General features: G+C 41.9%; 1 protein-coding gene across 1 annotated transcript in view; it reads right to left on the reverse strand.

Annotated features, from left to right (window-relative positions):
* The window catches only part of PLPPR1 (phospholipid phosphatase related 1), a gene marked incomplete at both ends in the record, with an annotated part of 60,924 nt that overhangs the window by 28,688 nt on the left and 7,875 nt on the right, over positions 1 to 24,361 (reverse strand). The window contains one exon of the mRNA XM_084224942.1: positions 1,280 to 1,468. Coding sequence (XP_084081068.1) covers positions 1,280 to 1,468 — 189 coding nt within the window. The remainder of the gene's footprint in view (positions 1 to 1,279; positions 1,469 to 24,361) is intronic.

Consider the following 24,361-nt stretch of genomic DNA (forward strand, 5'->3'; position numbering starts at 1 on the left):
GGCTGTGACCCTCCATCTACCTTTACAGAAAACACTTTTGAATGCTACATCCCTCAACACTGGCACTAAGTTGATGCGGGAGGTCCAAAATGTAGGGGTTTGGTTTTGTTTTTTTTAATTTTCAAATAATCTGTCATTGCAGCAGAAAGTAAAATGAAAGCCTTGACATGCAACAACATCCAATACATAAAATAACTCTGTTACTGTACACGTTTTTCATAAACTTATGATGTAATCCACTTCAAAACACCTGGTTGTCTCTAGAAAGTGTCCTGTACCAAAGGCTATAGCCCCTTCTGCAGATCCCTTTCACACTTCTTACCACAGTCTGTGACAAGAACATGATTTGATGCACTAAAATTACTGCAGAACAAAATTTAAAACCGACTATGGTGAAGCCCTCACTATTTAAAAATAAATATGTAATGTACAGCTTTAATCAACTTTTGAAAGGGATGAAAAGCAAAATTAATATAAGAAATAAATACTTACAGGGAAGAAATAAAGAGAAAGAAATGAAACAAAAGTCCATAAACAGAATCTGACAGGAATTTATCAATATAATTACAAATTCAGCAAAACTGGGGCTCTTGGTGAAATATGCAACTTTCTGTGTGAAAATGGAAAAGGGCTGAAGTTTTGCTAACCAGTGACTGCAATAAATTGTTTGACATTGTATGTACTCTGCTAGTTGAATATTTTCATCTGCATACAAAAGCTACATTGCAGTTTACTGGCTGAATAGTGAATAAAATCAGGTAAAAATAAAAGTTTAATGATTGTTGGAAATAAAGAAACTATTAAAAAAAAGAAAACAGCATTCATATTTTTCTTTGTATTTAGCATCCTTCTCCTCATCTAAGCCTTTTAAGGCCATTCAACAGTCCTTTTAATATAGCAGGAAATAATCCTGGATATACTGCACATCTGACCTGGATTTTACTTCAGCTTTATCCTGTTTTCTTATTTCCAGTAATACATAACCTTTGCATTAGAGCCTCTCTGGAGCCCAGGAAATTCACAACTAATCAGTGAAGTAAGCAAGCTATTGTAAAAGGCTTAACAAGCTCTATCCCTCAGTCTTGCACTGTGATTACCTCAGAATAATTACTTCTGGAGATAACTGATGAAGATCATATTAGGCTGAGGCAAAACAGAGATCCTGCTAAGTGTAAATCAATTACAGCCGAGCAGAGAGGCGAGGGGACAAAGATATCACAGCACTATTGTTATTGTTTATGAAGCGGTCGTGGGGATTTCAGATAATTCCTGTACTCACAATCGCCGTCGGAGTTGCAGCCAGCACACAGTACAGCACGAGGGGTGAAATGAAGCTCTCCTCCTCCGTCCCAGGGTAGGGTTTCATCAAATTGCCATCCTGGCAGAAGAAGCCTTGGATATGCACCTGAAAAGTGTCAGTGTACTCGAAGTAGTAGGCGAGCAGAACAGTCCCAGCCATGATGACGAGCTGAAAATAAAGCATAGTCACAGAGAGGCGTTAGTTGCTTTTTGAACAGATGCAGCTGTGCCTGCGAGCTACTCCAGTCCTGTGGACCATCCTCCCTCCACCGTCACTCTGACAACCCCTGCCATGGTGTGTGAGCGTGTGTGTGTGTGTTTCTGTGCCTTTGCTTTGCAACATCTGTTACATAAACCTTTTGGCAAACGACGCCAATGAACGTCTCAGATGGGAGCGTGTCCGCGGCGCGGCGCAGGGGACGGGAGCTGTGACAGCTCAGAGGGCATGTGAGTGTCAGCGCAGGAGGGATCGATGGCAGCGTGGCAGGAGCAGCAGCAGCCACAGCTGAAAAACCTGTGCTCAGTGGCAGGGGAGTGGGAAAGGATTGCTGCAAAGCCTGGAGGAAGCTAAAGCCGAAACGCTTCCCTGCCGCAGCTGCAAGCCCGTGCTGGAGAACGTGCATGTTGTGCTAATTCAGACCAGCCCTCTGTGCGTCCCAGATGAAGATGCACCCAGAGGAAGACTTCTCTCCTGTCACTCACCTTTCCCTGGAGCTGCTTCTTTATGAGTAAAGCTTTAGAAGTCTACTCAGAAATCTCCAAGCAACCTGTGGGGACTTCAGGGCTCTGCCTGACTCACCCACTCTACCAGAGCCACGTTTGAAAAAACTGGCTTGAGTCTGAAGCTGCATTTATATGACAGATATGAACTGCAAGGAGCCTTTCTGGTCTCTCTTTTCATACTTCATGGCTCCTAAATGGGTTGGTTGGGAGCTCAGCAATCCACTTTTTTGTATATATCCACAGTATCAGCTTCCCACACTGCTTCAGCAACACGCCACCACAGCCTCACCAAAGGTGTCCCAAACCCCACCTCATGAAAATAAGCAGATTTACTAATTCTTGTTCTCCCTCTGCCACACTGCAAAGAAAATCTCACATCACAGTCCTCACCCAAGACCAAAATAGTAATATTGATTTATAACTGGATTTTATTTTTTTTTTTTTTTAGGGGTAATGGTTTTAAAACTAAAAGAGGGTCGATTCAGATTAGGCATAAGGATGATGTATTTTACAATGAAGGCAGTAAAAAAAGGAGAGAGATTGCCAGGAGATGTGTGAATACCCCATCTCTGGAAGTGTTCAGGGTCAGGTTGCACTGGGCTTCGAGCAACCTGGTCTAGTGGAAGGTGTTCCTGCTGATTGCACAGGGGGTGGACTAGCTGGCCTCCAGAAGTTCCTTCCAACTCAAATCCTATGATTTTAAATTGTGACTACAGAACCTGATTCAAAATCCTCTTTATGGAGACTAGTGCCACAATTACAGAAGTTGTCACTGTTCAACTATTTTTGTCAGTTTAACTATACCAGTTGTCTAGCCACACCATAGAAAAAGGTGGAATAACCACGTCCTGGTTTCAGTATTTTGCCTCCAGGATCTCTGCATCAGAACTGTATTGCTGCAAGACTATTGTAAGACCTCTGAAAATTAATTTTGGCAATTCCATCTCAAAGATACACTTGAAATTATTAATGCAGTCCTCTGGCAAATCTCTGCACACATAGCCAGCCATTAAGGCTATTGTATATTTGAGTAAGAGTTGGACTAAAATAAGAAAAAATAATGAAATCAGATTAGTAATTGATGAAAGTAGAAGACCAAAGAACCCCTAAGTGGTTGAGGTGGGGAGGGACCTTTGGGGGTCAGCTAGCTCCCCTCCTGTGCTCGAGCAGGGACACCTTATTTGGTTGCCCAGGACCATGCCCAGGTGGTTTCTGAACATCTCCAAGGATGGAGTCTTCACAACCCCCCTGTCTCACTTGTAAGACAGACTTAAAAGAATGTCACAGTGAAGGCATAGTCGTGACATTCCATTCCCCATTTTTTACCTTTCAAATTCACCATCTCATTTTGTAGATGCATTATTTTCAAGACCACATACCTGCCCAGAATAAATTCTTTTAACAAACATAAAGCAAGATGTTGCTATCTGTGTATTCCCCAGAGATCCTCACATCAACCTCTGTGAGTACCAACACAGTCCCACAACTAAGGACACAGGGGTTAATTTACATTTGAATTTAACTCCTTCAGCAGCTATAGATTTTCTGTTCAACCTGGGCAACTCAGCTTTGTTAATTAACACTATCACTACTCTACCTGACATGCCCAGATAAACATGTTGGAGATTACAGGATGCTTGGATATGGAGGTCTTTTAACTCAGTTCCAGCACCTCATATGACCTGGGTGGTCAAAAGCAATCTGACTCACCCTTGCTATCCCAAACATACTCCCAGAAATACTTCAGGTTGCCAGCCCCAGCTGTTACACATAGGTAAATGATAAATAATAAATGACACAACAGACAGCTGGTTTTCCTCCTCTTACTGGAAGACAGAGAAAGCAGGTTACTGAACTTTTAACCTCCTCTGGGTGTCATATGGAAAAGAGAATGCTTTACAAAAAATAAGGTGCTTTGAGGAAAATGTCACTTATCCCAAATGCAGTCTCTAGACAGCAGTTCCACAACTAACCTTGACCTTTCCATTGTCAAATGCTGACTCAGTGCTGCACAAAAACCCCTCTTGCATATAAAATACAGCTCTTGACTGACTGACTCAACATTGATATTGACCTAGAATATCACAAATCACAGGATCACAGAATGCTTTGGGTGGGAAGGGACCTCAAAGCTCTGCTCATTCCAATCTGCCTGCCATGGGCAGGGACACCTTCCAGCCTGGTCTCGAGACACCCCAGTAATGAACCCAATTCTGTTCTCACTCCCTGTGTTTCTGTGTTTTGTTCTTCTGAGAATGAAAAAAAAAAAACCCAAAAACATATAACCTGTGAAAAGAGATTTGAATTGTGGACACACCGTATCCTGTAGGTGACATCCACCATCTCACTGAAACAGCAACAGCAGGCAGCAGAAATTTGACCTCCAGCTGAACAGACCTTGCCATACCCCAAGGGATGATGTGAGGTACAGAAAGCACAGTCAGCCACTACCACATCACTTTGCTGCTGTTACAGTCAGTGAAGACCTGACCACCTCTGGGTGGCAACTTCCTGTGCCTCATCTTGAGTATTCACTTCTTCAAGCGGCTTCTCAGCAAAATGCAACCAGAAACTTATTTTAGTTCTCTCTTCCCTTTTTCCTTTCCAGATGGTAACTCTTTAATATGTGTTTAACATGAGTGAGATGACAAGTGCAAGAAGGGGTCAGAGTGGCCAGAAGCAGGGATGTCAGAGACAGGAGGGCTCCCTGCAAGGCAGTGAACTTCCCCTGGGTGCTGGGATAAAGGACAGATGCAGGGCTGCCTTGTAGGCATCCTGGATTATGAGCACTCCAGGGTCCAAATCAGTGAGCCTGAATTTTGTACTCTTTTCTCCCTGTTTTCAGGTTTCCAAACCTTCCTTCTCTGAAGGAAGCAGAGAAGAACAGGTAGGCTGATTTAAACTAAAGATACAGAAGATCCCATTATGTAATTCAGAAAACACAATGCAGTTTAACATTTTGCAGGGTTTATTTATTAATCCTTATTAATTCGTTTCCTTGAGTTTACTTAGGGAAAAATTAAAAATGCTCAATAACTTCAGAAAGGCAGCCAATGAATAGAAGATTGCTAATAAGTCTAAGGTGCTTAATGGCCTCCATTAGCACAGTGTTTAACCATGTCATAATCCTTAATATTTATCATCACTGCTCCATTGTGAGTTAAGAAAATGCTCTTATCATCATTTTACAGAGAGGGGACAAAAGCTGAGGAGATAAAATGACTGCCCCCAGGTCACAGCAGAGCCTGTGGCAGAGCCAAGATTTATCTTTCTTCTGGACCAAATTTTTTTGGATTAGTCAATAATCTCCACATGAAAAGACTTAATGGTACATATGCTTAGATCCTGATTCTTAGAAGCTCATTCATGACAGTGTTAAGAAAAATAGTGTGTTTGACTCACTCCCATTTAAAAATTCCTGCTGAATTTAAATCAATCTTAAGCAACTGGGGTGTGTTTTTCCCTCAGTCATTTAAATGGATTAATTATGTAGCACATAAGATCTATCCCTTGACACAACATTAAATTCTGCCCTGCTCCAAGAGTCCACACTGGTTCTGCTCTTACAGACCTCCCTGACACTGCACACCCTGCTCCACTTTGACCTGTGGGCATTCTCTGCATCCAAAAAACACTTTCTTCGATGTTTAAGAAATAGGAAGCAAGTCTTGCAATCTTCTCTGGTTAATGGGTAATTTTTTGGTGTAGAGTGAATCAGGTATTAATGAAAGATTGTGTCCCGAGTATAAAGAAAGAGGATCTTTGGAGTAAGCAGCACAGTTAGTTACACTGTCTCTAGTACTGGTGTGTATGCAGAAATCCTCCTCTGTACTGTAACAGAGTCTCTGACAGCAAAACTCAGCACTAACATCCAAATAAAATCACTGCACCTCCAGGTGCCTCCAGGTACTGAAGTCCCACACTGTATGCACTCTCACAATTCATTGCAAAGCACTTCCCTGTATCCTCCACAAATTGGAGAAAATTTTTTAAAATACTGTTACTCACAGAAAAGAAGCCCCTGTCCTGCAAGTAAGCAAGAAAGGGAAAGGGGCATAAAGCTGTAAAAGACAGAGATAAATACTGGAAGAGGGAAGGTACTGTGGGAGACAGAATTTTGATCAGCCTAGACTGAAGACTCCCCAGAATTCTTAACAGAGGAGCAAGAAACTCATGGAGAAAAGGAAGACGCTGGAAAAATTTCTGGTGTACCCTTTAGCCATACAACCTGTCTGTCCTGCAAGACAGGCACACAGCCACTGCAAAAAATCTCCTTTTGCTGTGTGTTTTGTCACTATATAAGGAATATTGCAAGTCCATATGAGTAAACTTGAATCCCCCCTAGTATTGTTGCTATTTATACATAAATAGGTGAATTCTTTCAGCTTACCAGCCTTCCCACAGTCTACTCTTAACATATCTTACAGCACCTCTAATGTGCATGACTGAAAACTGAAAAACTGTTCTTGCACACAACATAAAATATGACTTTTTAGTTTCTCCTGAATGAAGTCAAACCAGTATTTTGCATGTGGTGCTCCTTAGTGGGTTGTCATTGAGATCTCTACTGATGCCCTTGCTCAGTTTGTTTCCACCAGATTTCAGTGGTTTTCACCTCTTTAACTGAAACTGCCACAGTTTCATGAGCACCACAAACCTGCACAAGCATTTTCAACCCTTGACACACATGCTGGGGCTCACAGTTCCACCCATTTTGATCATATTTCTACCTCCCCCTGTGCCTGAACTCTAGTGACCCACTGTTATGCAAAACCTGAAACAATCTGGTGCTCTTTTTCTGAGAGAGGTGATGAGAGCATGACTCTTGGAACAGACACAGGGGAGCATCCAACATCCATGGCATCTGTGTGTCCTGAAATAACTCCTGAGTCACTGCTGAAAGGAATTGTGAAGGTGTGTCTGTGCTCTCTGCTGGAAAATATCAGAAATACTGAACTATGCACCCCAGGGATGGGTCCAGGTGTCTCTCTATCAAGGGAGCCCATTTTACCTTGGAGATGGGAACTCCAGTCTTGCAGCTGCAGCAGAGGGATGTTAGAAGCACAGCAAATTGGAACAAATCACATTTATTATTAAATTCGAAGACCCACTTCTGCCCATCTAAAAGCAGATCAAGACTGTTTAAGAAGTACCACATCTGCTTCCTGAAGTATCCTTATTAGGATGAGGCCTTAGAAACTCATGCTGGATCAATGTTTTTTACATGTGTTGGCTGTATTTACTCGTGGCCAGCTGATCTCTGCTTAGTAAACCAACCTTCAGCTCATAGTGCTTGGGCTGACATAAAGAAAAAAAATATTTTAGTTATATTTTGTTTTCTTAAATAATCAAACTTCTTTCTCGCAGAAGAATTGCAGACTCCCAGAAAATAGTGGATTTGGATAATTTGACTTGAAACAGTTATTTTGCAGAGACATTTTCAGTATTCTCTCTGGGAATTCTTCTCGGGGCTCCTGAAATCATCTATTCTGAAAAACCTACTACAACATCTTCAGAAGGATCTACATTTTCACACAGTGGAGCGTTCAAGTGGTAAGGAAATGTTGAACACACCTTCAGACAAACTCATATTTACAAATAACAAGAAGATGAAGACTACCATTAATTAGAAGCCCATCTGATCCAGATGTGCCAGCAGCTGAAATTTCACACTGAGGTGTGAGGGTGGCAGGTGCTTGTTCCCCATTATCTGTTAATGGGAATTAGCAGGATGAGCCCTTTGGGGATCAGCAAAGCCTTGGTCCACAGCAGCTTGTGAAGCATCTGCTGTGTGCCATTTTATCACAGGTGATTCAACTTTAAAGGTTTCACCTTCACACTTGTGCAGCACACCCAGGCCTGTGGAAAGAGAAGTGCATTGGACAGCAAAGGCTCCTGAAGACTGCAACTGCAGCAAATTAATGTTTGTAATGGATTATAAGGATCAGGCTGCCTGCACAATCTTTTATTATTGCCAATAAACTGAATGCAGCAAATCACTTACTTTTTATGAAAATACTGCAAAACCACAAGGACAAAAAAAAATAGACACAGGACTGTTCATCACAGTCATAACACTGTTCTGCTTAATGGAAGAGACAAAGAAAAAAACAAACCTCTATTAGAATTCTACGTAATGGTAAAACAAATGCAAGAGAATGATTTCATTATGCTGAATAACCATTTATTTTACACTGTTGGATTAAATATGAAATCTAATGTTCTTTCTACACTGCCAAGGTGTTCTCTCTCCCTCACCTTATATAACTGATTCTGATATCAGGTTTTTTATGCAACTGTGGCACACAGCAACCTTTTCTGCAGCAGCCCAGCACAGGATGTGGCTTTGTTACAGGAGTTCTGAAGTCCATTCAGTGTGCAGGCACAAGCTGGGCAGTGGAGGCAGAGAGGTTTATTAAGGCACACAGGCTTTTGAAGCTGGAGCTGTGTAGAAATCAAAGCAGTTCTCTGCAGAGCTTTTTACAAGTCCATTTCATGGACTTATTGTCTTATTTCACCATTTTAGCAATTAAGTATGGATTAGGTATGGTTTGTATGGCCGAAGAAAACATGCTCAGACCAAAAAAAAGGAGTTCATGTCTTCCTAAGGCACTTATTTCAGCAGAAGTTATTTTGTTAGAGTAGCATGACCTCTAAAAATACTGACATCTGGTTAAAAACTCTTTCAGCTTCTTTTTTATATAATGGTCCTTGAAGAATGGTGAGGTGCTACACTGCAATAGCTTAATGCTACCTAAGAGCTCACCCACATAAAGAATCCAGATTTCTCCAGCTCTAACTGTGCAGTTAAAGCAGTGCAAGTCTCTTAATGGCAACAGACATAAAGGCATAAAAACGCTCTAACCAGCACAACCTTTTCATTTGCAGAAAATAAAATAAGCAACAGTATGAAGAGCCTTGATTACCTCAAACTATATAACTCAGTGCACTTTATACACTGCTCTAGCTTTCTCAATTTAAAACAAAGTTTTTCAGCCTTTTCATGTAAAGATTTTTACTTTATAGAGGTGATTCTTATGTAATAAATTTAAGCCTACTTTCTTTGACAGGTAAGCACAATCCACAGATTGATCACAGGCTGGAACTGTCAGCCTGAAGGAGGGAGGGACATCCACCCACACTGCGTCTGAAACAGCCTGAGCCTTCTCTCACTGCACCACAAAGAGCTGGGCTGCCTCTTTACATCAGCTCTGTCTGAGGAAAGCTCATCCTTTGATGCTGGAGAGGGACAACACAGCTCTTCTCGCCCTCCTCAGAGGGAATGACGTGCAGGGCTGGACATCCCTGCAAGCTTCAGGTGGCCAGCCAACGCTGTGGGCACTTGCACAAGATTTTGTGCACCTCAGAGAGGCAGGGAGATGAATGGACCAAGGAAAGACACAGCAGCACAGGTGATGGAAACTGGGAAAAGCACAGGAGTGTCTTTTTAACCGCTGACAGCAGAGGAAAAGCATTTTTCCCACAGCTTGAAGAGGGAGGAAATGAATCCTCCTCTCTCTTGTGGAATCAAGTAATACCTGTGTTGCTATTAGAAAGAGAACCTCTGTAAAAATAAATACTAAATATATATTTTATTAACTTATAAAATTGACCATAAAAGTTATGAAAAGTCTTGCCATTTAGGATCATGGGTTAGGGACATGGGTTAGTGGTGGACTTGGCAGTGCTGGGTTAAGGGTTGCACTCAGTGGTCTTAGGGTCCAACATCAATGATTTTGTGACTCAGTGTTCCCTAAAAGAACACTGAATATCTGCTCACCTTCTTGCAATTTCTCTTTTTTGGCAAGTTGTATTTCATTAAAATAATTTCCTTTTATATGAAATCATCATAAAAAGATCCTTTTTCTCCTTTAACATTTAGATTCTATCCAATTGTACTACATAACTGGACCTTAAACTAAACCAAGAGCAGAAGGGATTAATGTGGTGTGATCTATTTAAGAAGAACGCAGTTATGATGAGATATATGCTGGATTGCTAGATGGTTTTTGTTGTTTTTTGTTTTTTTTTTAATATAAGGGATGTACTGATGCAGAAGACTATCAAATTCTGAGCTTGATTCAAAGGAGATTTTGAAGGCTTATCAGCAGGGGGCATTAATGAGACATTAAATTCCAAATGCCACACTACCAAACATCCATGCAGAGCCTATAATGTTTTATGTTTTTAATATATTTGGGGGTTCCCCTGTATTTTTCACAACTTTATCTCATTTTTTTTAAGTATAGCTGGAATTTCAGGTCATTTGGTGAATAATCTACTGTGTCTTCATCCTGACTTTTGAAAGAAGTCTTTGTCTGTGGTTTGTATAGTTTGAAAAAGGAGAAAATGATTCTAAGACCAGCAAATTTGCAGCCAGCAGTTTCAAAGGGGATTATCATAAGCAGGAAGAATAGGTGGCTTCATCCCTCTCAGTGAGTATTTGTTCACAAGCATCAGCTGCTCCTTGACATCAGATCGTGCATCCAACTTTTCCATGTTTGCACTCTGACCTTACTAGTGACCTGGAGAAAGGAGGTGTTTCCAGAAGGCAACTTTAAACAGCAACATTTCCCCCCTCCACAGACTCTAAAATAAAAGCAACCACAGTGATAATGTAATTGTTACTTACAAAGTATGAATCCAGGAGTTAATGTCTGTAGGATTTTCTCTCTTGTTAGTTTTCCAACATTAACGAACAACAAAAAGAATATTCCCCCTGCCCCCCAAACCTTATTGAAGGTGGTTCACAAAGGTTTTCTGTCAGAAAGCTGATCTAGCTGTGAGCTGGAGGCTGAAGGGGTCAGAGCTGAAAAGGAAGAGCTTTCCACTGCATTGGCTCTGCTCCTGGGTCTTTACTCAGGGCTGGTTTCAGATCCTGGCGCGTTGTGATCTCACCCACTTTGCTCACTAATAGCACGAAAGTTGCTGAACCTGGTCTGACCTTCCTGGATTAAAATCAGTGCAATTTACATCAATCCACAGTCTCTCTGTATGCGTAGTGCAAAGAGACAGAAATCAAAAATTTTGATAGGAATTGCTTTAGTAAATTTTTCTTTCTGCAATAAGAAGCTGGAAATTTAGCTAGCTCTTTTAAACCAAAGTTGAGATTTTCACATCACCACTTGATTGCAGGATTGGAATTTTTAAGAGGCATTAAAAAAAGTTTTAAATACACAGTAACATTGGGACTTTAAGCAACATTTGGAAGACATGCACTTTAAAGATGGGGATCAGAAAGTTGCTTGACTGTTACCGTAGCAAACTACTCTGTAAAATTATGTAGGTCTTGCTTTTAGGGCCAGTCTCTCCAGCTTTCCCTTGTGTATCTGGGACTTCATGGTGTGTCCCACACTTTTTCTGTCCATCAAATACATATTCTGTATTTCATGTAATATCTTTTTCTCAGGTACATGCAGATCTTTGTTATGGTAAAAATCAACTTCCAAAAAACAATAGTGAAATAAAATGTGTTTCTCAAACAGCTGTATAAATCCAGACATTCTGAACTTCCTGTGAAATCACTGGCTATCTTCTATGCAGGAAAATCAGGACTCCTCTCTTAACAAAAATTGAGAACTACAATTTTCCTTTAAGACCCCAGAAACGTGGGGTCTGAGACGTGGGGCCTTTCAGATAAATGATGATAAATGATAAAGAATGAGATTTATACAAGGGGGAAGAGAATTAAACCTCCACCTATCAAGAGGGAGAATATACCAGATTTAAGAAATTGCATTTTTATTTAGCACCTGAAGAATGTCATCACCATTACCAAGTGTTGTTAAAGACTCCAAGCCACAAGTATAGCATCTTTATCTTCCCTTGAGCAGGTCCCATGAAGCTTTTCAGCAGGTGGCATTAATGCTCTACCCAGTTCCAAATTGCACACAGCCAGGAAACTGCTGTTTCCAGCACATAACACCTTAAAATGATCTGCAAATTCTCCTGGAGACTAAGTAATTTTCTTAACATAAAAGTCTTCATTAAAACGGCATCTGTTCAGAATGATTTTTTTTTTTTTTTTTTTAGCAACAGAAGCAGAGCAGAGATCTATTTTGACTCCTCTGGTATTAAATTAAAAGAAATCAAGAGCATTTTGTTTCTTTCCTGCCTGACCTGTCTCCTCATCTCCCCATCAAGACATCTGCAGAATCAGCTTTTTCAAGGACCCTAGAATTCCAGGTGTGTACCAGCACCAGTAATACAGCACCTTTAATGACAAGAATAGGCCCTCAATGCAGCCCTACACAGCTTTCCCCAAGCTGAAAGATGTGATGTTGAAGCTGAGAGAGAGGGAGAAAACTAAAAGATACTGAGGTGGAAAATACCTGTGAACCCTTGGGACTGACAGAAAATTAGTTACACTGCCAGGACTGGTTGTCATGCCTATCCAGCCTTTGCCTAAAACAAACAGCACAAAATGCTGGCATCATCTCCAGGACTTGTTAGGAGAGCTCTTACTGACTCCATGAAATCCAGCACCTAACACACCAGCAAAAACTTCTGTACTTCAACAGAAGTTGTGAACAGCTTCATGTGAACAGCCACTGCTAGAAACAGCTGCTTTGGAAGAGCTTGTTTGGTAGGAGGAATTGGAATATTTTTCACTGCTTCTTCTAAATGCAGGAGGAGTGCTTTCCACCTCATGCCCACAAGAAGATTAGAACACAGAAAATATCTGCCAAGATGTTCTCAAAAAACTGGAGTCCAAATTGAGCTTAAAAGGATTCAGGGTTTGCTCCTCTAAACTATGCTCTGGATCTGTTGGTCTGCTCCAGCCCCAGAAGCACCCAAATTCATGAAACCTGCTCAAATACTTGCATATAGCAAAGTAATGGAAAGTCCTAAAAACTCAGAGCAAGTCCAAAGAATTTAATCAGAACTTGGTGTTGAATTTGCCCTTCCAACTTTGAACAAGATGTGTTCTTCTGTGAAAGGCTGCCTTGAGTTTGATTCTTTCTGACAGCAGTTCTTAACCTGGACTACACTGACATGAGTCACCCAGTCCACTAGAAACAATGCAAAATCTTGTCATAATTCATTGTCTGCCTAGTTTCAGCAACCAGAATAATAATATAGCAGCTTATTTTGCTTTGAAGTACCACACTCATTCCATAAAAAACCATTGATTTGACTGGCACACATGCATTTTATTTCCATGTATCTGTGTCCTCCAAAAATGCCCAATAGAGGGACTGCTCTGGAAAGTTGAAAAGCTGCCTTTGGCTAAAACAGCTTCCAAGTTGCCCCTCAACCCTGATAATGGTTCACTGACTAATGGGTTTTCACTGTACAAATGGCTCATAAAAGCTGTTAAATCCATCATGAACTCTAAAGGCTTTTTAATCTAATGACTATTTTCACTTACATAGAGGTGTCAGGACAATTTACTGTCCAAGTGTGGAGAAGCAACAGATCCTGACAGGACACAGGATTCTGACACAACAGACTTACAAATCTTTTCAGAATGCTTTTCATGATTGCTCTCTGGTATCTTCACGTGGTACCTCAGCAAAACTGCTCACAGGGAGATGCTGAGGTATATTTTGATTTCTAATGTGTCTTTGTAGGGGGAAAAGCAAGCATCCCTCTGAAAACTGAAGGGGAGAATCAGGTGAAAATGAGAACTAGGGTAAAGCAAAATACAAAAGGAACAAAGATCTGTACAAAGAGAAAAGCACCAAAACTCAGCTCTTACTTTCCCTTTGCTTATTCTCAGACTGCAGACCTATGGATACCAATGACAGATTGGGTGACATTTTCAGCAGTGTCTTTGAGATGGGTTCAAGGTAGAAGAAGTTGAGGACTTTTGCCCACTTTGACATATAAATACAAAGGAGTGAAAGAGCAGTGCCGTGTACAATCTCTCATCCCAATGAATGGTTGTTTATTTTTATACCCTGTGCATCTTCCTAGTTCAGAAGATGATTCCCAGACTGTTCCTTGAAAGAAAGGAGCTACCAATTCTCCAGCTGTTCTATAATCCACAAGCCACTGCCTCATTGCATCATTGTTCCAGAAGACCAAAAAATCTGTGAAAAAGATGTCCATCAGACAGATCTTAAAGCTGCTGGGATCCTATCTGGCTAAACAAAGGGGAAACTGTTTTCTTCCTCTGAGGATCTCTGCCTTGCAAGTTCAGGGAACATCTCTCCAGAGACAGAAACCTTATAATAAATTCCTAGAGTGTGCATGGTTACGAAGAGCAGCTCTTCAGAGAGCTCCTCATTCTCTCACCTTCCTCATGCTGAAAGCACTTGCCAAATCTGCTCCTTTCCTTTCTCACACATTTTTGGCAGTACTTTCATCTCTTTTGTTCTGGTCATCAGTCTGCCTCCTGGGAGAGAATCTCAGTAAGAAACCAAACCTGTCAGGTTTTTAAAAGATGTCACTCTAAGCAATGCAAAAGTGAGAAAAAAGGAAGCCCAATTCCAAAGCAAATCAGTACATAATCCACATTGTTTTTTAGTGAACACTGTAGGTAAACTGCAAGTTGGAGAGCTGTGAGGTTTAGAAGAACAGCAGTAACTTCTTTTAGTTAGAAAATTCTATTCTTAGACAGAACAGAACTGTTTTTCTACAATACTTCTCAACCCAGAAAATCCCAGGGTAAACACAAAGCCTCAGAGAAGCCTAACTCTGAGACACTGAACATTCTGTGGTCCCTTTCTTGCTGCTTTTGAAAAACACGGTCCTGTTTCCCTTGATTTTGAAAGATGTCAACAGTCAGCCTTTTCTCTGAAAGCTTCATTACCTATGGACATTCTGGTGCTTAGAAATGGGCAAGCAATTTCTCAGCAGTGGATGGGCACACAGAGACAAGAGGATGTGGTCAGACCTTTTGTCACAGCAGTGTTTCTGCAGCAGGGTCTCTCCCTCCACCAGCCATGTGGCAAAAATGAACACATTTTATTGCTCTTTCCCTGTGACTGAACTACTGTTTTACTCTGAGGACTTGGCAGGCATTGATATCTTTTGTGTCCTTGCAATCAGAGTGCTTACTGGTGTGCACCTGGACCTTACTCGTGTTCCTTTCCTTCAAAGATGACACTCAGGTAGGTCAATCAGTTACAATAAATTGCAATATTTAATTCTTTGCCCTGCTGCAAAGTTCTTTTTTTGTTACTATTAATTACTTCTTGCAGCAGTCTCTCTAATATTCTACCTCTTCTTCCTACAGTGGCATGGCACTCTGACATGTTTAAGCATTTTTGTAACCCTCCTCTTTTCCCCATATGCATCAAAACCCTTTGTCTGATTTTTAAATGACTAATGCTTCACTGCTACCTGTTGAGGAAAGGAAGAAAAGGAAAGGCTGAGCAATTGTGTTTCAAAGCCAGCAGCTTTACAGAAGGCTGCAATTAATTATTACTAAGATATATTTTTAAATGTTTTGCTGGTGCAATGGAGCTATAAGTTGATAAATGCTTAGTTCTAAGAGAAAAAAAAAATTATTTTGCTATGAAAAATTCAGCTGATAGTTCAAGGTCATTAAAGAAAGAAAATACTTATGAAGAAGATAAAAGGCTAGTATTCAAAGAGCAGCTACCAACAAACACTTGGGTTTTCTCAGGTACACCTGGGACAAGTCATGCCTTCAGACTGAAGCAAAAGTCAAGGTAAAAAAGGTCATATGTAGATACTGAGACCCTGACCCTCCCCAAAGGAGTAACTGCAGGCAAGTCCCCATTTCCTCATCTGTAAAAATAAAACACAGTTCCCCTATAACCCATGTGCTACAGCAGTTATCTCAGCATCAAGGAGACATGGCAAACAAGGCAGCAGTTAAATGGAGCCACCAGTTACAAGCAAGGGTGTAGAAGGTGCCAGACTGTGAATGAATTGTTCCTGCTGGCATGCACCTCTGGAGATCTCCCAGACTGACCTCTGGCTTGAAGCTGTGTCTGCTGGAGCAGGCAGTCCGAGCTGGGTATAGCTGGGTGTGCCACATCTAGCTGGGTGTTAAACATCTTCCAAGGACAGCGACTCCACAAGTTCTCTACATCATCAGCCCTGGAGTTTCACCACTCTTAAAGCATGACAGGTTTTATTATGTTTAGTGTCATTTCCTGTTGCAGTTTGTGCCCACTGCCTCTGATCCTTTCCTTGTGTATCACAGGGAGCAGTCTCTCATGCTGGGGAACCCAGCACAGATGCATCCCAACTGCATGAGCAGCACTGAGCAGAGCAGATGATCCCTGCTGACCTGCAGAAAATGCAATCTGCCTTCTTGCTGCCCCTTCCTGAAAATGCCTGTTTATCCAGGGCACTCCACTCGTGTGAGCTATCTCTCCATGTCACTGTGACACCAGCAAAATCACAGCCCTGCAAATGCATGCAGACCTCTAATTCCTCTCGCTTCCTCCCCACAGCCTGTACCTCAGTGTACAGACACGTCAGAGGGTGACCATGCACTTGTTCCTGGCTTGGAACAGGGGCAAATGTTGTAAAGGTTGAGTGCAGCTCTGGTCTTGAGTGATCACAGAATAAACTCAGTTGAAGGGATTCACAAGGATCATCGAGTCTAACTCCTGGTCCTGCACAGAACCATCCCCAAGATTCACACCCTCTGCCTGACACTGTTGTCCAAAGGCTTCTTGAGCTCTCTCAGGCTGGGGCTGTCACCACTGCCCAGGGGAGGCTGTTCCAGTGCCCAGACACTCTCAGGGGAAAAAAATCTCTTCCTAATATCCAACCTAAACCTTCCCTGACACAACTTCTCAGGTCACTGGACACAACAGAGCAGAAATCCGTGTTTGCCCCTCCTCTTAGCCTCACGAGGAAGTTGCAGACTGCAACAAGGTCTCCCTTCAGTCTCCTCTTCCCCAGGCTGAACAGTCAAAGAGGCCCCAGCCACTCCTCATACAGCTTCACCTCCTGGTGCTTCACCAACCTCACTGTCCCTCCTCTGGACACTCTCCAATAGTTTTAATGTCATTCTTACACTGCCGTGCCCCAGTCTGCCCCAACTTGAGGCGGTGCCGTCCCGGTGGGCAGCAGAGCAGGACAACCTCCTCCCTTGCCGGGCTGGCCCTGCTGGGGCTGGTGCCCCCAGGGCAGGAATGTCCCTCCTGGCTGCCAGGAAGCTGCTGACTCAACTTGTCATCCACCAGGACCCCCAGGTTCCTTTTCAATCCCCAGTCCATCCATACATCCAGGATGCCCAGTCCATCCAGCATTTTCCCTCGTTGAACTCCCCATGGTTGGCATTGCTCAGTTCTCCAATTTGCTGAGGGTCTCTCTGCAGGGCTTCCCTGCTCTTGTGGGAGTCAACAGCTCTTCCAGATTTGTATCATCTGTGATCTTTCTTAGTGCCCCTTTCAGTCCTGTGTCCAAGTCACTTGAGATACTGAGACCCTGACCCTCATTTCTTCAAGATGTTGAAGAAATGCCCACACTAAGCAGCCATGAAAGCTGAAGATGAAGCATTGAATCCAAAAAATAAGCTGCCAACTGATGGACAAGCAACACCTGCCATTAAACTGGACAAAGAAAAGCTTTAATGGTGACCTGCCTGCCATGCCAGCTATGAATCTGAATTTACTTTGTGAACTCTTTGTGCTGGGAACGGGCTGCTGACAGGTGGCTCCCATTAGCGCCAACAAGGCAGAGATTCCTCCCACTGCTTGAAAAATCTGTCCTTTTCTGCAGAAGTGAGAGGATGGTAATTGGGATCAGAGGTTCAGGTTGGTACTCAGTATGAAGCAAATTTTACTTGCTGACTGAGGCTTGTAATCCCGAATCCTGAGTGTGTGTTTGTGCAATCTGATTGTCTCACAGTGAACGAATTGATTGAGTCATAAGATATTAAATGTGGTGTGCTGGAGAAGTGTCTGATTGTGCTGATTTCCCAAAAGGGAATTGAAAACTTTCTCTGGCACCTCCTTCCTTATGTGTTTATGCTTGGTGGGATTCCATTTCATTGTTCTCTTGATTAGTGCTCCTTTGATCAGTCAAAGGTCCTTTGATCAGTCCTCATCCTTTACTGGTCCTCCCAACCCATCCCTTCACTTCCTCACGTGATTCTTAGTCACTATTCCCACTCCCATCACTCTTTATTTAAGCTCTCCTCTCCAGGCTGGCCAGGCTGCTGGCAAAGCTGCTTTTGCTCCATTTGGTCAGGCTGATTGCCTTCTAAGCAGTCCAGATCCTCAAAGAGGATCCCATGGATACAGAAGCCAAATTCTGCTGCTGACCTCAGCAGAACAAACACCTGTATGGGTCATTCACTTACAACCTGGCAATCCTTGGTGATCCTTCTGGGTCCCTTCTAACTCAGGCTATTCTGTGATCTGTGATCTCCACTGTTGACCCATCAGATCCACCCAGTCCTCTTCAGACCCTCCTCCTCCTCCTCACCAGCAGCATCAAGGAAAGCATCACGGGGGCCTTCACTCTCTGCAGGCAGAGAATATCCCAACACCACCACTCACTGTTTTCTCTTGCCACATGGCTCAGGTTCAGCTGGTTCAGATCTGCACGTGGAATAGGGGCCTGCTCCCCAAGGGCCAGAAGCCACCCTCTGACAACCTTCTTCATCACTGGGGTTTCCACTTTCCAACCCTGGTAAACAGAGACTCCATCCGTTCTCCTGCTGCAGGTGAAGGTTCAGGGTTTGGAAGCTGCAGCAGATCTGGGCAGCCTGGGTCAGTGTCTCACTCGACCCTCCTTGTTCTGGACTCAAGATCTGCAAGCTCAGAGCCCCCTTGGATCAGGAGCAGCTGGCAGAGCTGACTGGAGGCTGTTGCTAGCAGACATGGGCTCACCTAGCTGTCCTCACTGGCACCCTAATGTTCCTCCAAGAGTTTCCAGGACTCCCCTGACAACTCATATGTGTTCCCAGAAGACCAAGAAAGTCTCAGATGAGAGTGGAGATACTTCTATGTCATTGGCTGTGTCTGGCAAACAGGGAAAGACTCCAGACTTTTCAAGTGCTAGGTGCAGTAGCTTTTACTCTTACTTTTCATGTCAACTACTGAAGCTATTGGTTGCCATAAACAAAATTACAGATGTCACAAGGAAGCTATAAAACTCCCTGACATTGGAATTTTGGGTACCAGTAATTTGCAAGGGTTTTTGTTCAATTAAAAAAAAAAACCCCAAAACCAACAACAAAAAAACCAAACCTTGGGAAAAAAAAATTGTAACAAACTAGTAAGCAGACTGACACTCCTTCTGACCAGAGGTTGTAGCAACACCATGGCAGAGACAGCCATGAGACAACAGCCCTGTTTTAGACCCTTCTCTAGCTCTCTCCTGGTTATGACAGATGTTCAGAGCCCAGCTGCCAAGACAAGGCTCACAACTGTCTGACTTTCTTTTGGTGAAGGACGTCACTCTCCTGGTTGCAGGGGGTGCTTGGACTGGGGACAAGGCAGCTCTTCGTCTTTGTTAAATCAGCTCAGTATTCTCTCAACACTTTGATGTCTTTAGACAGAGAGATCTCCAGTACACAAACAAATCACAGTGTAATTGCCATGGAGGGAGGTGCAGAGAAGGCGGTGAGAACATGGTTAGCACAGACACAGAAGCAGCCTTGCTGCAGTTTTGATTTTCACGTCAGGACAGCAGACAAGGGGAAAATGCCCCAGGGAATGCACTGCAGGCCCCCTGTGTTGCAGGTCTGGCAGATACCACAGCCCCTCGGTGCACAGACAGAGACACAGGGGCTCCCTGCTGTCCTGCCCCTCCCTCACAACCCAAATGCAGAAATGCTGCCCGTCGGTTTGCACTGCTGGGGCTGCAGAGCTCGCTGATGCTGCTCTGCATCCTATCCTAAATCCTACTGGAGTGAAGCATGCTGGAACCCAAATTTATTTGGGGAAAAAAAATTACTCGGAGATATCTTTCAACTCCAAAGTTTCCAGGCTACTTTCTTCTTCTGAAAGGCCACGTGCTTTTCTGATGGAATCTCCAAGCAGCTGATGTGGCTTAAATCACAGAGCAGATCTGCAACTCTGCCTGCCCAGTTTGCTCTCACTGTTAATGTCAAGTAATGAAGCCCTCAGAGCAGCAGATGGGGCCTCTCCTAGGAGCAAAAGCCTTCCTGCACAAACCAGAACTGCAGCTCCCTCACTTTCCTTTCAGTCTGCAACATCTCGCAGGAGCCTTAAAGGTGGCAATGCCTTGTAGTATATTTTTGGAGTTTGTATTAACACACAACAATGAATCTTAAAAATCCAGCATAGTCAGTTCTTTCCTAAGTGAACTAACTGGGCAACATGGGATCTACTACTGGAGTTTCAGGAAGTATAATATCTATCAAAATTTATGCTAAAAAATTAAAGTCCAGTATTTTTTGATGGAAACCCCTGATGTGTTTGTATTTAGTTATTTTGTGTTCCAATACATTTGTGATGAACTGCTGTGTCCAGTGAAAGCCAAGGCACTGCAGAATTCATGTGTAGGAGAGAGAAAATCAAATCTAGCCTTGCTCTAACAACACTGACCTTATCATATCCTTAGATGCTTGTCCTGTTGCCTTGTTCTGCCAGGTATAAAAGCTTTCCATCTGAGCTGACAACCTTGGGGCTGGTTGGAGCTCTGGATCTTTGTCATTCATAGAGCAGCATTTCTTAAAATTCATAACACTTGTGTGTGCTTCCAGATCCATGCTATTTAATAGAGTAGTGCAGGTTCACAGTCATTAGACATTGATAAATGCAGCACTCACTGCCAAAAAAACCTGTCTGTTGATACCAAGATTGCAGGACTCTTAGACCAATCATAAAAATCAAATAGAGACAATGTTTTAAATAAAACAGAAAACAGTCATAGACATTTTACTTCACAGTCTTATTAATATGTATAATGCATTATGAAATCCATTTTATTTGCCTTCAACATTTTCCCAGCTGAACAGGAAGCTTAAAAAAAAAACAATTACTACTTTGAATCTCCTCTGCTGCATGCAAGTCATGTTGTGCCTGAGCCAATCCTTTAGTACAGTTATTTATCACTGGAAAGCAGTCATATTAAAAAATTAATAATGACTGCTTCATTTTTCAGAACTTGTAATCATTTTGCTAGGCAATTTTGAATGCAGGGTAAGGAAGAAGACCTGTTGTTTGAAAACTTTCACAAAATCCCACCAGGTTCTGCTGCTCACTTTTCCCCCTTTCACTTGAAGATAGCATTCTCTTTTCAATGTTAGCCTTGTCAAAACAAAGAGAAATATTCAAAGCTATTTGCTATGGCTATTTTTCATGACAAGGTTTATATACCTTATATATAAAGGTATATAAGGTATATATAATTCAAGAGTAGTCATGTCTGAACTCAGATTTAACATTACTGATCATCCTCTGGATGCTCATTTAGCAAGTCTCCAAATACACTAAGGGCAGTTTAATCTCCTTCTTACTAAGCCAAGTTTTACTAAACCAGGGCCAGAGCAGGAGTCACACATGGCTTTTATAGGGAGCTGATATAACCCTGATATCTTCATCCTGAGGTGATTTCCACTGCACTCTTTCTCATGCTGTCCACTCTTCAGCTCCCTCTAAAATCTATGTGTGTACAGCTCACTCAAAACAGTGAGGTGTCAAGTGAGGTGTCAAGGTTTGAACAGGAATCTTTCTCCAGCATGTTGGTTTCTAAAATATTGAATGTGGACAAGGAAATCTATGTGCTGACTACTGGTAATCAGCTGCATTTTCATATTGAGCATGCCAATACCTAGGTGAAGTTTCTGCAAGAAAAAGGGACTGGGCAGGCAAAATGGGATTCCAACTGTACACAGCTCTAAGAGTCAAAAATGAATATTTTTTTACTTAATTAATTTCTTAATTGCTTTCTGCTCCCCATTCTCTTTTTTGTTGCATCCTCCCTTCTCCTTTTTCTGTCATCAGGCCTAGATTCCTTTTCTTTCACACCAGGTTGCATCACTTTATTAGAAAGAATATTAGGACAAGTGTTTTCCCATGAGGATATACTCAAAAACTAACCAGGCTGCCTGTAAGAAAATAAAAAAACTCATCTGGACAAGGCCCAAAGGAACTTCACTCAGCTGCTGCTTTTCTGAGCTGCATCATGCCCAGACACCCACAGAGAACCTTTCCCACCTAAATCATTCTATGAGTCTATGACCTTTCTTTTTAACTCAAAGGAGTAAAGACTTGGGTTTATTATTCACTTGGTTGACCCTGGCTGCCTTTCTTGTCCAAACACAGATAGTTTGAGTTTTTTGCAAGTCCCAAACTGCTTTACTCCTTCTACAGAAATATATTTCCAATAAGAATGAAAAAGCATGAAAGTCAGCATGATAAACCAATGCTGGTATTTATTGACATGATACCACATTTATACTATGCATAAACCACCTTTATTCCCACAACTTCATCAGTTTGAGAGTTTCAGTATCTTCCCCATCACTGTAACAGAGCTGAACTGATTTTTACTTTGGCTGGTTTAAATAAGATCATAAAGATCCTTGATGACTACTGACCTAGCTAGCTACAAGTCAAATATTAGCACAACTATAAAACTCATAAAAGTACAACTTGCTATCCAAAAAGTTAATTCACTCCATTATAACTGGAATCTTACATTGGTCAGGCTCGAATAAGAAACTAGACTACATTTATGCAGTACATTTACAGATATTTTTACTGTAATTTTATAAAAAATGCAGTGTTGAGATTACAGTAAATCAAATGGAAACTTAATCAATAGTTCCACTGTGAAAAAGTAACACAAACTATTTTAAAGCCTCTCTAACCTTATTCTCTCCATGAAGCATGCACAGCTCACAAAGAGCCAAGCAATGTGTTATATATGGTGTAAACTAAATTAAGGTGATACTAATTCAATGATGTTGTACATCTGCACATAATAATCACACACTAAATTTCTGTGCTTTAGTGAAGTATGCAAAAAGTTTTCATACAGGATTAGCACTATTATTAGAGCTCCTGCCAGGTATGCAAAGTCTAAACTCAAGAAGTCACAATGAACAATAGATTTTTGATTTTAGGGATAGACATGCAGCATTTAACAGGTGGGAGAAGGAAGCACAGGAAAAATTTGGCCACTATAATACCAAGTGTAGCTATCCTTTAAGTCACAGGATGCCTATACTGAACTCATGAGAAAACTGACAGCAACTCCAGCAACAACTGCATCATTATTTCCAAGTTGCTTTAATCTTATTGCAGCATATTTTTTGTAGGCCTCATCAATAATTACTCTAGAATCATAAAAAGTTAATAATGCCCTAGAACTGCAAAAAGTTAAATTATTCAAATGCATTTTAAACCCATCCTGTTACATGGTTTCTTCCATTCATCTGCTCTTGTGTTTAGTGTTTAGGTCATAAAGGAAATGATAAGAGAAAGAAGTGCACAGCAGGTTTTGGAATATGTTTTAATCTTTTAGGGTCTTTGCCCTGACTCTCTGCAAACAAGCAGAATCTCTGCTGGTAGAGACCACAGCCACCCCTGGGAGTCTCAGGATGTGCAGTGTGATGCAGATCTTATTCCCAGTGGGAGCTGCAAACACGTCGCTCCAAAGTAAGAGTTACACATTACACACCATTATGAGCACCCATTTGGTTTCCTAAACTGTGAAACAACTCTAAAAATCGACTATGTTCTCAGTAAAATATTGATCAACCACACAGCTAACAACCATTTCTAAAAGTCTATCTGCAACAGAAATCTTGACCATTAAATCACCCCATTTCAAGACAAAGATACATCTTAACTCCTGATTCTTTAACTTAAAACTGGAGTGTTCTTCTAGGAAGACCTAGTATAATTTATCACTGTGAATTTATACAGATATCCTAAATCTGCCCCTAGCCTGAACTTCTGAATCAGAAATATTATTTTAGGTGTGGCATCAAGCTGAAAGATAATCCATGAAGGCTCATGAGCTCTAAAACTGAGGGTCAGTCTGTCACCATTGTTGTAAGCACACACCATCATGAGTAATAATTTCATGTGTGTTAAGACCTGGGTGCCCATTTAGCATCATGTGCACAAGATGCCACAACTCTCAAAGCATCAATTCCTACTGCCTCACTGATCTCCTGCAAACACATCCACATTGATCCATTTCCATTCACTCTCTTCAACAGCTCCACTGAGCAGAAGCCACAGTTGTGACAAAATGATGTGTGCAAGCCTACCTGTGCAAGAAGCATTTGCTCTGACTTCAGGAATGGGATCTGCAAACTGCTTGGCTCTATATCCACCACCTCACAGAAATTCCTGGTGAAATACCCCAGTGAAGGAAACACATCAGAGAAGAACTGTTTATTGCAAAAACGCTGGGGTGTGGGAATGGGCTGAGAAGAAGCACCAGATTCTGTCCCTTCAGAATGCCCCAGGAGTTA

This window comes from Fringilla coelebs (genome assembly GCF_963513975.1).
Source record: "Fringilla coelebs genome assembly, chromosome: Z".
NCBI classification, from domain to species: domain Eukaryota; kingdom Metazoa; phylum Chordata; class Aves; order Passeriformes; family Fringillidae; genus Fringilla; species Fringilla coelebs.